The 12,818-nt window shown below is 42.6% G+C and overlaps 1 protein-coding gene across 1 annotated transcript; it reads left to right on the top strand.

The window, feature by feature from the left end:
- The first annotated feature begins 7,142 nt into the window (after positions 1 to 7,142).
- Positions 7,143 to 9,643, top strand: LOC102710640 (U-box domain-containing protein 16-like). Its single transcript, XM_015835985.2, has one exon. The coding sequence runs from the start codon at positions 7,363 to 7,365 to the stop codon at positions 9,403 to 9,405; it is 2,043 nt and encodes a 680-aa protein (XP_015691471.2). The 5' UTR covers positions 7,143 to 7,362; the 3' UTR covers positions 9,406 to 9,643.
- Positions 9,644 to 12,818: the final 3,175 nt, after the last annotated feature.

Genomic DNA, 12,818 nt, shown 5'->3' with positions numbered 1-12,818 from the left:
TCATGATATAACCGAGATAAATCGTACATTTGTTTCCTATTCGATCCCGTTGAGTCTAGATTGGAGAAGGTCGACAGCAACTAATCGTCAATCACCATGCCCAAGCTCTATTAATGTTATGATAGACTAGATTAGAATTTTCTTTTGCCATGGTTTGTACTCCAAAGATTGATATAATGGAAAGTATCGGTCACCTAACCAAACATGAGTAGGCTGGTTACTGGTAAGGGCCATTGAGGGGTATCCGGGTATAGGTATCCTGTATACCGTACGTATCTATATGGGAAAGGAGGTCTTGATAGATATATAGATAGATATCATGTGGAATCGTCTAGGCATAAAGTAAGTATTATGTCCTGTGTCCGGATTTTCGTAGCCAACATATCTGCACCAGATAGGCTTAGTCTTATTAGATTAGGTTTTTATCCTTGTAACTCTGCCTCTTGGTACGTAAGAGAAGGCAGAGGGTCCGCTGGGGCACGCCATAGTAGATTGTTCCACTCATTGAGCGATCTATTCCTAAATCGTAATACAATATTATTAGGAATAAGGTATTATTTCATCTTGAGTGTCCGAATCTAAGTAACCCTTGTCTACTAACCCCTGTTATTACTACCAATGTCAATCGTCCACAACCGTAAACCTATAAAATAATCCATTTATACATTGATCTTCATCCGCATTCTCATATCATCTAACCCCACACGTACAAATGCATCATATATTCATCAATACTATAGTCAGGTATCAAACCTTCAACACTATATATACCTCATCTCATCTTTCTAAAATTTTAAGTTTATATTAGTTGATTCAATCGTTTGTATTCTCAAATACCAATCACAACATTAAAAATTCTATTAAAACAAAAATCTCATTTAAAAAAAGCACCACCTCGTTCCTATCTCTTTTAGAAAATAATGCCTTTTTATTACGAAGGTAGTGATTTTTATATAATGATATCATATTTAAAATTAGTTATTAATTTGTTAAAAATTATGTGGATTGTTTTTTTCATATACCATCGATTAAATTTTTTGACAACAATTATTGTGTAAACCTGGGCGTTTATGTCAAGGCTAGGATTTTGTTGGGCCTCGTATCTACACAAAGAGACAAAAGAAACATGTTTTTTTCATAGAAGTTTAGGCTCTTCTCAGAATAGTTTCCTTATCGTCCTTTTTGGCTTTGTACAGAGGGGAAGCTCTACTTTGGACCTAACCAAGGATGTGTTTTTTTCTCCTAGTTTTTTCTTAGCTTTTGTATATATACTTTTTAAATTGTTAAACCATATGTTTTTGACAAAAGTTTCTATACACCATCTCACCTTCAAAAGTAGAAATTTAGCTTTGTAGCAATTAATTTCATCGTTTATATTATTAAATAACTATCCCAAAAATCAAAACATCTTTTATCTTTCATCTACGACGAACACAATCTGCCTGTATTCTTTTACCCAACTTTTTCCTTATCTTTTATACACACATTTCTCAAACTACTAATCAACGTTTGCTTTACAAAAAATTTCTATATAAAGATTAATCACAAGACATATCTAAGGTATATTTTTTTAACTTTATCGTGGTTATTTTTAGCATTCATACACCATTAAATAGCTGATAGCTATTTGTAGCAGGCTAGGTAGTTGTAGTTGCATATTGCCTTGTCAGTTGCTAACTTTGGTACATGTTTATTTATCCCCCGTAGCCTGCTGCCCTCCTTATATCCTTTTTAGTATAAATATCACAAAACCATGCATGTTTCATATTGATATAGCAGGAAAAGATTATAGGACTACAATCCCTATAGGCCATAATCAGGAAAAGAAAAAACAAGGAAAATTCCCTACATACCTCTCATAATTTTTTCAATCCCGTTCACATACTTTACGTGATCACTTACATGCCTCTTGGGTTTCCCCTATATGCCCATTCTCTTAGCTGACTGAGTTAATAGTTATTTTTTATGTGCACATCTTGCATCCTTATGTGCTACTATCTTCGTGTTATATTATAAGATTTTCTAACCTTATCTAAATTTATCAATTGATGAATGTATATAATTTATATATATGTTTAAATTCATTAGCATCCATATGAATACAGGCAAGACTAGAAAATCTTACATTGTGAAATGGATAGAGTACCTGCTATGTAAATCCTCATGTACAAAACTTAACCTATAATAAAATAATTGCAATATCATCTAATGGCAAATTGGAAAACCAAAATTTCTTTTGAAAGTAATTAAAAATTACGATTATATATACACATTAGTTTCAACAGAAAATTGAGAACTAGGCCTTTTCATTATTTGGTTTAAAATTTTATAGAAGATGTTATACAAAATTCATCAAATTTTATTTGAAATTTAGTAAAATTTTTGATATATTTTTAAACTTTGTGATAAAAGTATTCGAGCTCCTTTCTTCTTTTCACGATAAATCTTTTTACTACATATTTGTTTAAAAAGAATTTTTTGATTTTGATGTGGACTTTGATTTTTCTTTGAAATTTCAATGAAATTACGTGTTGATTTTTCATAAAAATCATACTGAATGCTCCATACTATATCCCTTCTTGTTTTTCACAACTCAAAAGTTCATATGTGAAACATTTCTAACTTTTAGCAATATACCAAGATAAATAGAGTTATTCTTGTATAAACTAACAATCAACTAGCAGAATAAACATGTAAGGGACCCAAAAAAAACTCGGGGATATATCAGAGATCAAGAAGATCTCACAAATGTAGATGAGGTCGAGCAAAATTTAGGGGTACACAGAGAATTGACTCAAAAACAAAGCCACAAACACATGCCAGCATCTCTCCCACACACTAATGATCTAGCACCACACGCCCCTCCCTATGATTTGAACACCGCTAGATCCACAAAAGGAGCCCCTATTGACCCAACCACCAACTTCTATGTACGACTAAAACACAAGGCTTCCAGATACCACCAGCACGAATGGTTATAGAGAAAGAGGATGAGGGAGAAGAAGATCCACTCGCCATCCAAAAGCACTAATCCAGCCATATAAAGGCAAAAGAAGCTAGAACAAGACCTCCTAGACAATGCCCCCAAGGGGACAAGACACCATAGTGGTGTAGTTGCTTGTCGATGGACTGAACGCAGTTTTCACTAGGAGACTCTAGTAAAGGAGAAAGAGTAGCACCTTATCAATACTCTACAGGGAGCACATCATTCAGAGGTGGACTGTTGATGTTGTTGGACTTAAGAACCTTGAGCTAGGCTTTCACCATTCGTCTCACCGACCCCTTGCAGTAATAGCCCCAATGTCTCACTAGTAGCCACTACCGTCGAGTTGGTACCGTTGCACCAATGCCCTCTGCTAGGCAGCTTCCACCCATCCCTGGACGCTAGGGCAACAAACGTGCAACCCAAGGGGCAACCATCACAGTTGCATGTCTCTTCTGTCATCGTAGGTCAAACTGCTGCAAGAGTCAAGCATTGTTCAGATGGATATTGAGAATCCTGTGATGTTCGGTGACCATTTGAATTAGGACTGTTCTCATATATGGCATCTCTCCACCCCCATACATATGGTATGTACAGGAGATTCTATACTCCAATATAATTGTATTTTTAAGAGGTATCTTGTTGTGTTCTTCAAGTTAATTACTTATTCTCAGTTTTGTCCATGACTTTTGTGCTTTTATTTCTTGATGTGTTTTTTAAAGATTTTATATACAATTTATTATCTTATATTTCTAAAATATATTTTTAATTTTGCAGTGATTAATTTTACCGTTTATAACATTAAATAGCTATAAAAATAAAAAAATCTTTCATTAAGAAAGAAGACAGCCTTACTACTCTAACCTAATTCAGATCGCATTGCAATTCCCTTCCAGCTAAATGAATGGACATATAATTGCCAAAATATTCTTCCTGCGTTCAATTTGTTATGCGCACACATGTATTAGTTAGAGTAACTATAGGTACGAGGGTGTAAATCAAAGATGCATTTGTATTACACTCCGTACAACCTTAAATTTAGATGTGCCATTCCTGGGTTGGTCTGCGACTTTAGAAAATCTTAACGCGCAAGAGCAAACCTACCCACTAATCTTCCAGCATCACTAATCCTAGCACCTACCAGATCATAGTATATGAATTAGTTATATGACCTTCTAAATTTTATGATCAAAGGAAGTGCTAGCATCAGAACGACACTCTGTCATTTGTAAACTCGTACCTGTCTGTACTGGCCTGATTAAATTGACCAGGAACGTCAGGTCAAATACAAGTACTATGTGGTTTAGGCGCACGCAAAGTGACCCACCGCGAGCCAACCAAATGTCGTTCGCGCGCGTGTGGCCTACATGCCCTCCGGCTAAAGGATTGCGGCCAATATCTCAGCGCCCAGCCTGCCCAGCTAGCGCCCGGTCGATGGAAAGATGAGGCAAAAAAGGCAGCCGAATTGCGGATTGACGAAAGGAACGCGCACGTGAAGCGAATTGTATGAATTGACCGATCACACCACCTGGTTCTCTGAACTTGCGCGAAACCTTGCTGATTCCCACGTCGGCTACGACATTTTTTTTAAAAAAGTGGGTGATCAGCCTGCCAGCATGGTTGCGTCTCCGGAGCTTCGCGCGCAGGCCCGGGCCACCGCCAGTCGTCTTCCTCAACGCGTCACCGCTTTCGCTAGTTGGAGGTCGCCGAACTGCCGGATCACAAAAGGGGGCCGGGCCGGGCGTCGTCGCGTCGTCCGGCCGGCTGGCCGGCAACCGCGCCGCAGGGCGTTGGCCGTGGCATGTTCTACATGGTCATCGAGCACCTGGAATTTGATGGAGTCAAATGGAATAATGGAGGTTACTCCTTGCGTCTTCCATATGACATGCATCGCGCGTCCTTTCCGATATGAGCTGGGATCAATATACATGGTTATTCTTGGACGTTGCTTATACCTTGTAGACCACGTCTGAAACGAATGTAACTTTTCGACGGTGTGTTTGGTAGAGTTTTGACCGTGTTCATGATAGTGTGAGTATCATCGATCGTGAATTATTGGTAACATTATGCGCATAACGAATCAGCAAAGAAATTGTCAGGATGATATACGATCTGCATAGGTACGTAGGACGTAGGACAAGTTTAGGCAGCTAACTGTTTGATCTGATATGGTGAGCATCTAAAAAAATGCTAACACTTTTCTTTTCAAAAACTAGTATTGGGTTCATAAAAAAAATTGAGCATGAAAATTACATCATCATTTAAGAAGAAGCCTAAAAGTAAATATCTTGTAATAGGAACACATATTTCTACCATAAATTTAGGATATGAAAGAGATAATTTTAGTCATACGTAAATATTGAAAATAGACTTAGATACCTAGTGGAGATATATTTTTCAGCCTAATTCTTAGTGATCAATTTTAGATATTTCTTAGAGATACTCTGAGGACCTAAAACAATAAATTTGTAAAAAAAACATTTATGTGCTTGAAATACATGTCAACAAAAAAAATCAAAAAACTGTGAAGGAAAAGAACACATGCATAGTGATAGCACAACTCAAACAACGACATGTATACGTGGGACTCCTGTTCAATGTGGATGCACGTTGTAAGCTAGAATTTCCAAACGAGCTCGTAAGCCACTAGTTTTGTTCCATGAAAAAAGGACGCTGTCCACTTAAACTTATGTTCTCTATGAGACTTTTACCAATTTATATGCTCTCCATTTTCATATTTCTTATCATTTTGGATAAAACTAAGATTATAATGCTTATGAATTTCAGTTGGGATTTTAAATTAGAAGTTGTAGATATTTGAGTTGAATGTGCAGTGAGGCATTTGGGGATTTTAGCTGATGGTTTAGCTTTTCCGTTGAAAGTTTGATCCAACGAATATAAATATATGGAGATTTTTGTTGAAAGTTCCAATAACTTTGTTGAAAGTTTTAGCTCCATGAGTTGAAAGTTTGAGGTAAGGAATTAAAATATTTGAATATTCGAGTTGAAAATTATGAAGTCTGGACTGGAATTTCCAGTTGCACAAATTTAACGTTATTTTCTCAGGACAAAAATATTTTTGAAATTTGGATTGCCAAAGAAGGAAGATATGGATTGATGGTGTCGCAAAGCGTACACTGCTTTTTGTTTTTAGCATGGGCAAAATAGTCACACAAGTCAGAATGAGTAGAAGGGTATGACAGATTGATTGGGAATTACGGATGGATTAAATGGCATTTTACACTCTCTGTAATAGTTTTTGAATGGACTATATTTATTTATATATCATAATTGCATATAATAATTTGCTTTTATTAAAAAAATTCTACACAATGATTTTTTAAAAAAGAAAACTCCGATATAATAGTACTTTAGTAGCTACAATAAAACAATGAACTCATCTACTGAACCATAACATAAGAGGGAAAAAAAAAGGGGAAACTGTGTTTTGGAGAAAGGAAAACGCGCTGGAGGAATGCAACAAAAAAGGGGGGAAAAACCTGAATAAAGAACGAATGCAAAACCGTTACATGCGATAAATGCTCGTGGGTTGGATTTTCAGTTTTCAATAACTAACTTCTTGACAACAGCTTTACCACCCTCAACTCAACTTCACCCAAAAAAATGTTATGCAAAAAGAACCACTGCAAGATTTAAAAATATAAAGTTTTTTTTTACATGTGTAGGTAAAAGGGCATTGTTTGGATAGTTTCCGGAGGTTCATCAGCGCGAGAGACTCCCACTCCCACGTGAATTTTGCCTGGATTTAAACACCGTACCAGTCTTTGCAGCGATCATTCGATTCTGACGATCTCCAGCTCTCCCCATCTTCTCCTGTCCTCTGATGAAAGCCCAATCTCATCTCACGCCGAGGCGCTCAGCTCGCGCCTCCACTGTCGGCCGTCAACGCACTGTTTTTAACCCAGCCGCCTCACCCGAGATCTGATCGAAAACTAAAACGTGCTGACTCATCATCAGTTCATCACTGATCCAATCCAAAGCACCCATCCATCCCCTGCCGTCCGTTGCGCCGAATCCGACGGCCAGCGGGCGACGACTTTGCCTATTCCAGCCATTCATCACAACATATGCACCAAGATAAGTATAATACCATCGCAATTAAACTAATCACATGATGCATAACACTCACGATTGATATAAGCTGGAAAAGGGCCAAATCACTCTAGGGGATTCCTTCCAGCTCTCAACCAACTCGTCACGCCACGCCTACCGCTTCTTCGCCTCCAGAGTTTATAAACCTGCCTGTGTGTGTATTGCGAGGCGCCTCCGCTGCGTGTCCACCATTTTTTTTCCCGTTTGGTTTTACTCCACCAAAGCAAGGATTTTTCTTCTTTTGGTTGTGGTTGCTGCTGCGCGCAATGGCCAGTGATCCCAGGGCGGCGGCGGTGGCCTCCGGGCCGTCGTCGTCGGTGTTCCTGCCGCCCCCGTCGCCGTCCGACGGGGAGCTGCTCCGGTCGCTGCACCGCCTGGCGCGCGACCTGTCCGTCGTCGAGACGCCCGCGCCGTTCCTGCGGGCGGCGTTCGCGTCTATCTCGAGGCGGTCCAAGCTGCTGGCGGCCGCGTTCGACGACCTGCTGCTGTGCAGCGCCGCCGGGGAGATGCCGCGGTCGGCGTCGCTGTGCCTGCGGGAGGTGCTCCTGGTGCTGCAGCGGTTCAAGGCGGTCGTGGCCGACTGCTCCGCGCGGAGCCGGATGCTGCTGCTGCTGCAGTCGGACGAGATGGAGGCGGAGCTGAGGGAGCTCCACCACGACCTGGCCACGCTGCTCGACCTCTTGCCGGTCGTCGAGCTGGGGCTCGCCGACGACGTGCTCGACGTTCTCGCCCTCGCGTCGCGCCAGTGCCGGCGGTGCTCGCCGGCGCATGAGGCGGAGCAGGCGCTGAAGGCGAGCGTGCTGTCCTTGATACAGGAAATCGAGCGGGAGATCGTGCCAGAGCGGGAGAGGCTGGAGGAGATCCTGGAGGAGGTCGGCATCAACGACCCGGCGAGCTGCAGCGAAGAGATCGAGAGCCTGGAGCAGGAGATCGGCGACCGTGCATCGGAGAAATGGACGTCGTCCATGATCGCTCTCGTCGGGCTCCTCCGGTATGCAAAGTGCGTCCTGTTCAGCGCCACGCCTCGCCCTTCAGATTCGAATTCCAAGGCTGACGTCGAGGTTGAAGACGGGGAGCCCCCGGCGCCGCCTTCGGACTTCCGGTGCCCAATCTCACTCGATCTAATGCGCGACCCCGTCGTCGTCGCAAGTGGCCAGACATACGATCGCGAGTCGATCGACCGGTGGTTCAGCTCCGGCAAGTCAACGTGCCCCAAGACAGGGCAGGTCTTGGCCAATCTGGAGCTCGTGCCAAACAAAGCTCTCAAGAACCTCATCTCCAAGTGGTGCCGGGAGAACGGCGTCGCCATGGAAGCCTGCGAAGCTAGCAAGAGCGAGCAGGCCCAGGCGGTGGCTGCGAACAAGGCCGCGCTGGAGGCGGCGCGGATGACCGCCTCGTTTCTTGTGAGGAAGCTCTCTGTCTCCTTCTCCCCTGATGCCGCCAACCGCGTCGTGCACGAGATCCGGCTGCTATCCAAGTCTGGCTCAGAGAACCGAGCGTTCGTCGGAGAGGCCGGAGCCGTGCCTTTGCTCGTGCCCCTGCTCTACTCCGAGGATGCCGGACTCCAGCTCAACGCCGTCACGGCGCTGCTCAATCTCTCCATTCTCGAGGCCAACAAGAAGCGCATCATGCACGCCGACGGCGCCGTCGAGGCGGTCGCCCATATCATGAGCTCCGGCGCGACGTGGCGAGCCAAGGAGAACGCCGCGGCCGCCGTGCTCAGCCTGGCATCCGTGCATTCCTACCGTCGCAGGCTTGGCAGGAACCAATCTGTCGTCGAAAAATTAGTGCATCTCGTGCGCACCGGCCCGACGAGCACAAAGAAGGACGCATTGGCCGCGCTGCTGACGCTGGCCGGCGAGAGGGAGAACGTCGGCAAGCTCGTTGACGCGGGCGTCGCTGAGGTGGCGCTGTCCACGATTAGCAAGGAGGAGACCGCAGCGGCCGTGCTCGCAGCGCTAGCCAAGCGCGGGGGTGCGGAGGCGATCGTCAACATCGACGGCGCCGTGGCGCGTCTCGTGGCCGAAATGAGGCGCGGCACGGACTGGGCCAGGGAGAACGCCACGGCGGCGCTCGTGCTGCTCTGCCGGCGCCTGGGCGCACCGGCGGTGACCCAGGTCATGGCCGTGCCCGGCGTGGAATGGGCGATCTGGGAGCTGATGAGCATCGGCACGGAGCGCGCCCGGCGCAAGGCCGCGTCGCTCGGCCGGATATGCCGGCGGTGGGCAGCCGCCTCTGCCGCCGACGGGGAGCGAGGCGCCGGTTGCCCAGTCGCCACCGTGGTGCCTCCGGCCATGATGGCTTCGTGAAAACCAATCACAAAGTGCCTCGTAGGATAAGTTCAGAACAGATTTTTTTTCCCCTCCTTCCTGTACAGAGTCTTTTTAGACTGTGAAAATTCTTTGCTGAGAGATAATGTTGAGTGTTTGATCAACTGTGCATACGAGCTCCGGCCTCCGGTCCAATGTAATTCCGCTGTAATTGTGCACTTTCTTTGCTCGAAAGATTAACGAACGACAGTAGTAGACAGGATTTGTTTCGCATGCACATTTCTGTACAGGCATTCGTAAGGATAGCCAGGTTTCCTTTCTACATTTCTGACATCTGAACCACTACTCGTATTTGGTTTGCCAAGGAAAGCAACGCCTTTGTTCCGATTTAACTTACCGAATGGGCCCAGTCTTGGTCTACTACTCCATGATCCAATGTAACAGAAGCAAGCAACTGGGATGAGCATTTCGGCACTTTTGTTATGATAGGGTTGTTGATGGGTCCCCGCGGGCAGGAGGAGCAGGCCAGCCCTCCCTGGGCTCCCCCCGAGTGATTGCGACCGATTGGGACCAGCGGCCAGACTCTCACTCCCCCCCGCTGGCGAAAGACATGATTCGCGCGACGACACGGTGGGTTGCACGGCACGGGAAGGGAAGGGGAACGCCCCTCGCGTCGCAGGCCGGCAGGTGGCGGAGGCCGCTTGATTGGTAGCAGGAGTAGTAGTAGATGCCACGGCCGGCGGATTCAGCGTTTCGCTGCCCGAGGCGCAGACGTGCGGCGCCGCCTTTTTCTTTTGGGCAGCACGGCAGGAAGGCGTCGTCTCGTGCCGCCGCCGCTTGCCGACCAGCTCCCGGTTTTTGGCCTCTCGGCTGCGCGGCGCGGCGGCTTCTTGGATCACGCGGGTGTTCTTTTCCGCATGCGCCGATGCGCGCTTTGTGTCATTGTGCGGGCGTGTTCCTTCGTTGGGAAAAAATGTCTTCTTTTTGTTTTATTTTCAGAGCATGCCGAACTTGATCGACCTGGGCAGCTTTGAGGATTTAAGATAACAAATGATGGTTTCTTGATACGCAATTGCTGAGGAAAGGTTGCACCCTTGCTTCGTAGGAGAATGGATCTCAGAAGCATAACAACTCGATTAAAAAAGATGATGAAGAAGAAGAGCTGAGGATGGTGTTCCATTACGTACTGCCATTCTGCAATCGAAGCACGGAAGTGCTTACTATTCTAATCGGCGTGGCATGGCACCCTTGTGACAAGGCCGGGTGCATTGCATCTGGTCTTCCAGTCGAAACCAAATTGCTTCCCTGTCAACGACGTAAGGAAGGAAGTCAGCTGATTTTAAAACGAAATGTTATACTACTCGGGCTCCAGAACAAATTCCATCGTTTGAACTTGTCATAGGCTGTATTTTTTCCTGATTAAAAAAATGAAAAATTTTCTTTTTTTATAAGCTACTCAATGGTTTAAATGATAAAGTTAATTAAAATCTATTATGGGATGATCCGTGGTTTATTTAGTTTCGAGGAATTTTAAACCGATAGAAATATAAAGAGCGAATGAATAGGAATGAAAAGGCTAACGGGTAAACGCCCGCGTGCTTGCTAACCCATACAGAAACTTTATGTGTAGAAATTTTTTATATAAAAACTTTCTATATACGATATATAATTTTTAGCGCTCAATCGTTTAGATACAACATTTTAAGATGGTATTTTTAAAATATTATGTTCTTCTACTTGACACTTTATGTGTTAAGTTGTTAGTGACTAATTTACTGTGTATACTGTAATGATAAAACTTATACCAAGATCACGTGCAAATGTGTTTATAGTTAACTTTCTTTTATTCCTATACTACTATCCAAGTAAATATGATGGTATGTTTGAAAGAGAGGGGAGGAAAGATATTTTTTTTTGTTATGCATACCAACGGTTTAGGATCAATTATTTGTATTTATTGAAAGCAATTTTATTGCATGTGGTGGATAGAAATTAAATGAAAATAATATATGAATTTTTTCATGTATTAATTAAGAGATCATATTTGACTCTATCTTCATATAATATGAGCTACTATTGCTAATGTGAATCAGAGAGGATTTAAACGTAGGCTCTAGCTTTGAACATATCCAAACACAAAGTGTAAAATGCTTATACGTATAAACATTATAGATATGCAGAGATGCTCACACAGGTTAACGGGCTCGAGAGTGTTCGCCCGTTAGTCAGTTTTGAATAGAAATACATACCCATATGAAATTTTCCAGAAGATTTGAGAGTCGATGAAACTTTTCTTTTATGTTTTTTCTCTACAGATTGAAAAAAGAGAAAATTTTCTTTTGTTTTCCTAGATTTTAATTTTTACAAACCAAATGACTTCCATATAAATTGACCATTAGGAATCAAATTATTTGTTTTTTTGTCCGAACTAAATAGGCACAGAACTTATGTATAAAAACTTTTTATAAAAACTCGTATTGCTTAGGAGTTTGAATATACACACAGAAGCCAATAAAAAATTTAAGATTAATCAAGTAAAAGAACAGTCTTAGACCTTGTTTAGTTTGTAAAAACATCACATCAAATATTTAGACACACATTTAGAGTATTAAATGTAGTCTAATTACAAAAGAAATTCCAGATTCTGCCTAGAAACCACGAGACGAGTCTTTTAAGTCTAATTAATCCGTCATTAGCATATATTGGTTACTGTAGCACTTATGGCTAATCATGTCTAAATTAGGCTTAAAAGATTCGTCTCACAATTTCCTCCGTAACTGTATAATTAGTTTTAATGTTCATGTATATTTAATGCTTTATTTAGATGTCCAAATATTCGATGTGATGTTTTTGCAAACAAAATTTAGGAACTAAACAGCCCCTTAGACAATCCGACAATCCAGTTCATGCCACTGTTTCTCGGTGACTTCTGCTTGAATAGTTAGCCTCCCTATTTAATTCCTGCTGTACATAGGTCAAATAGTCGACGAAGCGAAGATTAACGCTTCAGCCCATGTTTTCGCTGTTGAATATAAACATAAGCGGAGAAACTTATAAGGATTAAAATTAATTTATAATTTTTTATATATGTATTCTTAATTATCTAAGAAAACAAATTTATATATGTATTTTAAAATCAACTACTTAAGAAAATCCAAAATTAAATTTAGAATTTAAAGTTTTTCTTATAAGTACGAGTATAAACAACACGTAAGTTGGATGATGCGAGGAACAGGAACCGAAAAGAACCGAGGAGAATTGGAAATTTGGAGCAACTGTTCCTAGTCATTATACTAGATTTTTCTTAAAACACAGTACCCTCAGGAACTGCACACACATATTCCCATACACAGCGTACACATCCTAGCGTTCTCTAAAGACTGAATTGACATATTTAGAACCTAAAAAAGTCACCGTGAATATCTCAAAGTAAATATGTACAACATCTATCA

This window comes from Oryza brachyantha, chromosome 1, assembly GCF_000231095.2.
Source record: "Oryza brachyantha chromosome 1, ObraRS2, whole genome shotgun sequence".
In the NCBI taxonomy this organism is placed as follows: domain Eukaryota; kingdom Viridiplantae; phylum Streptophyta; class Magnoliopsida; order Poales; family Poaceae; genus Oryza; species Oryza brachyantha.
The sequence above is the reverse complement of the archived record's forward strand: the minus strand, read 5'-3'. Positions and strand labels throughout refer to the sequence as shown.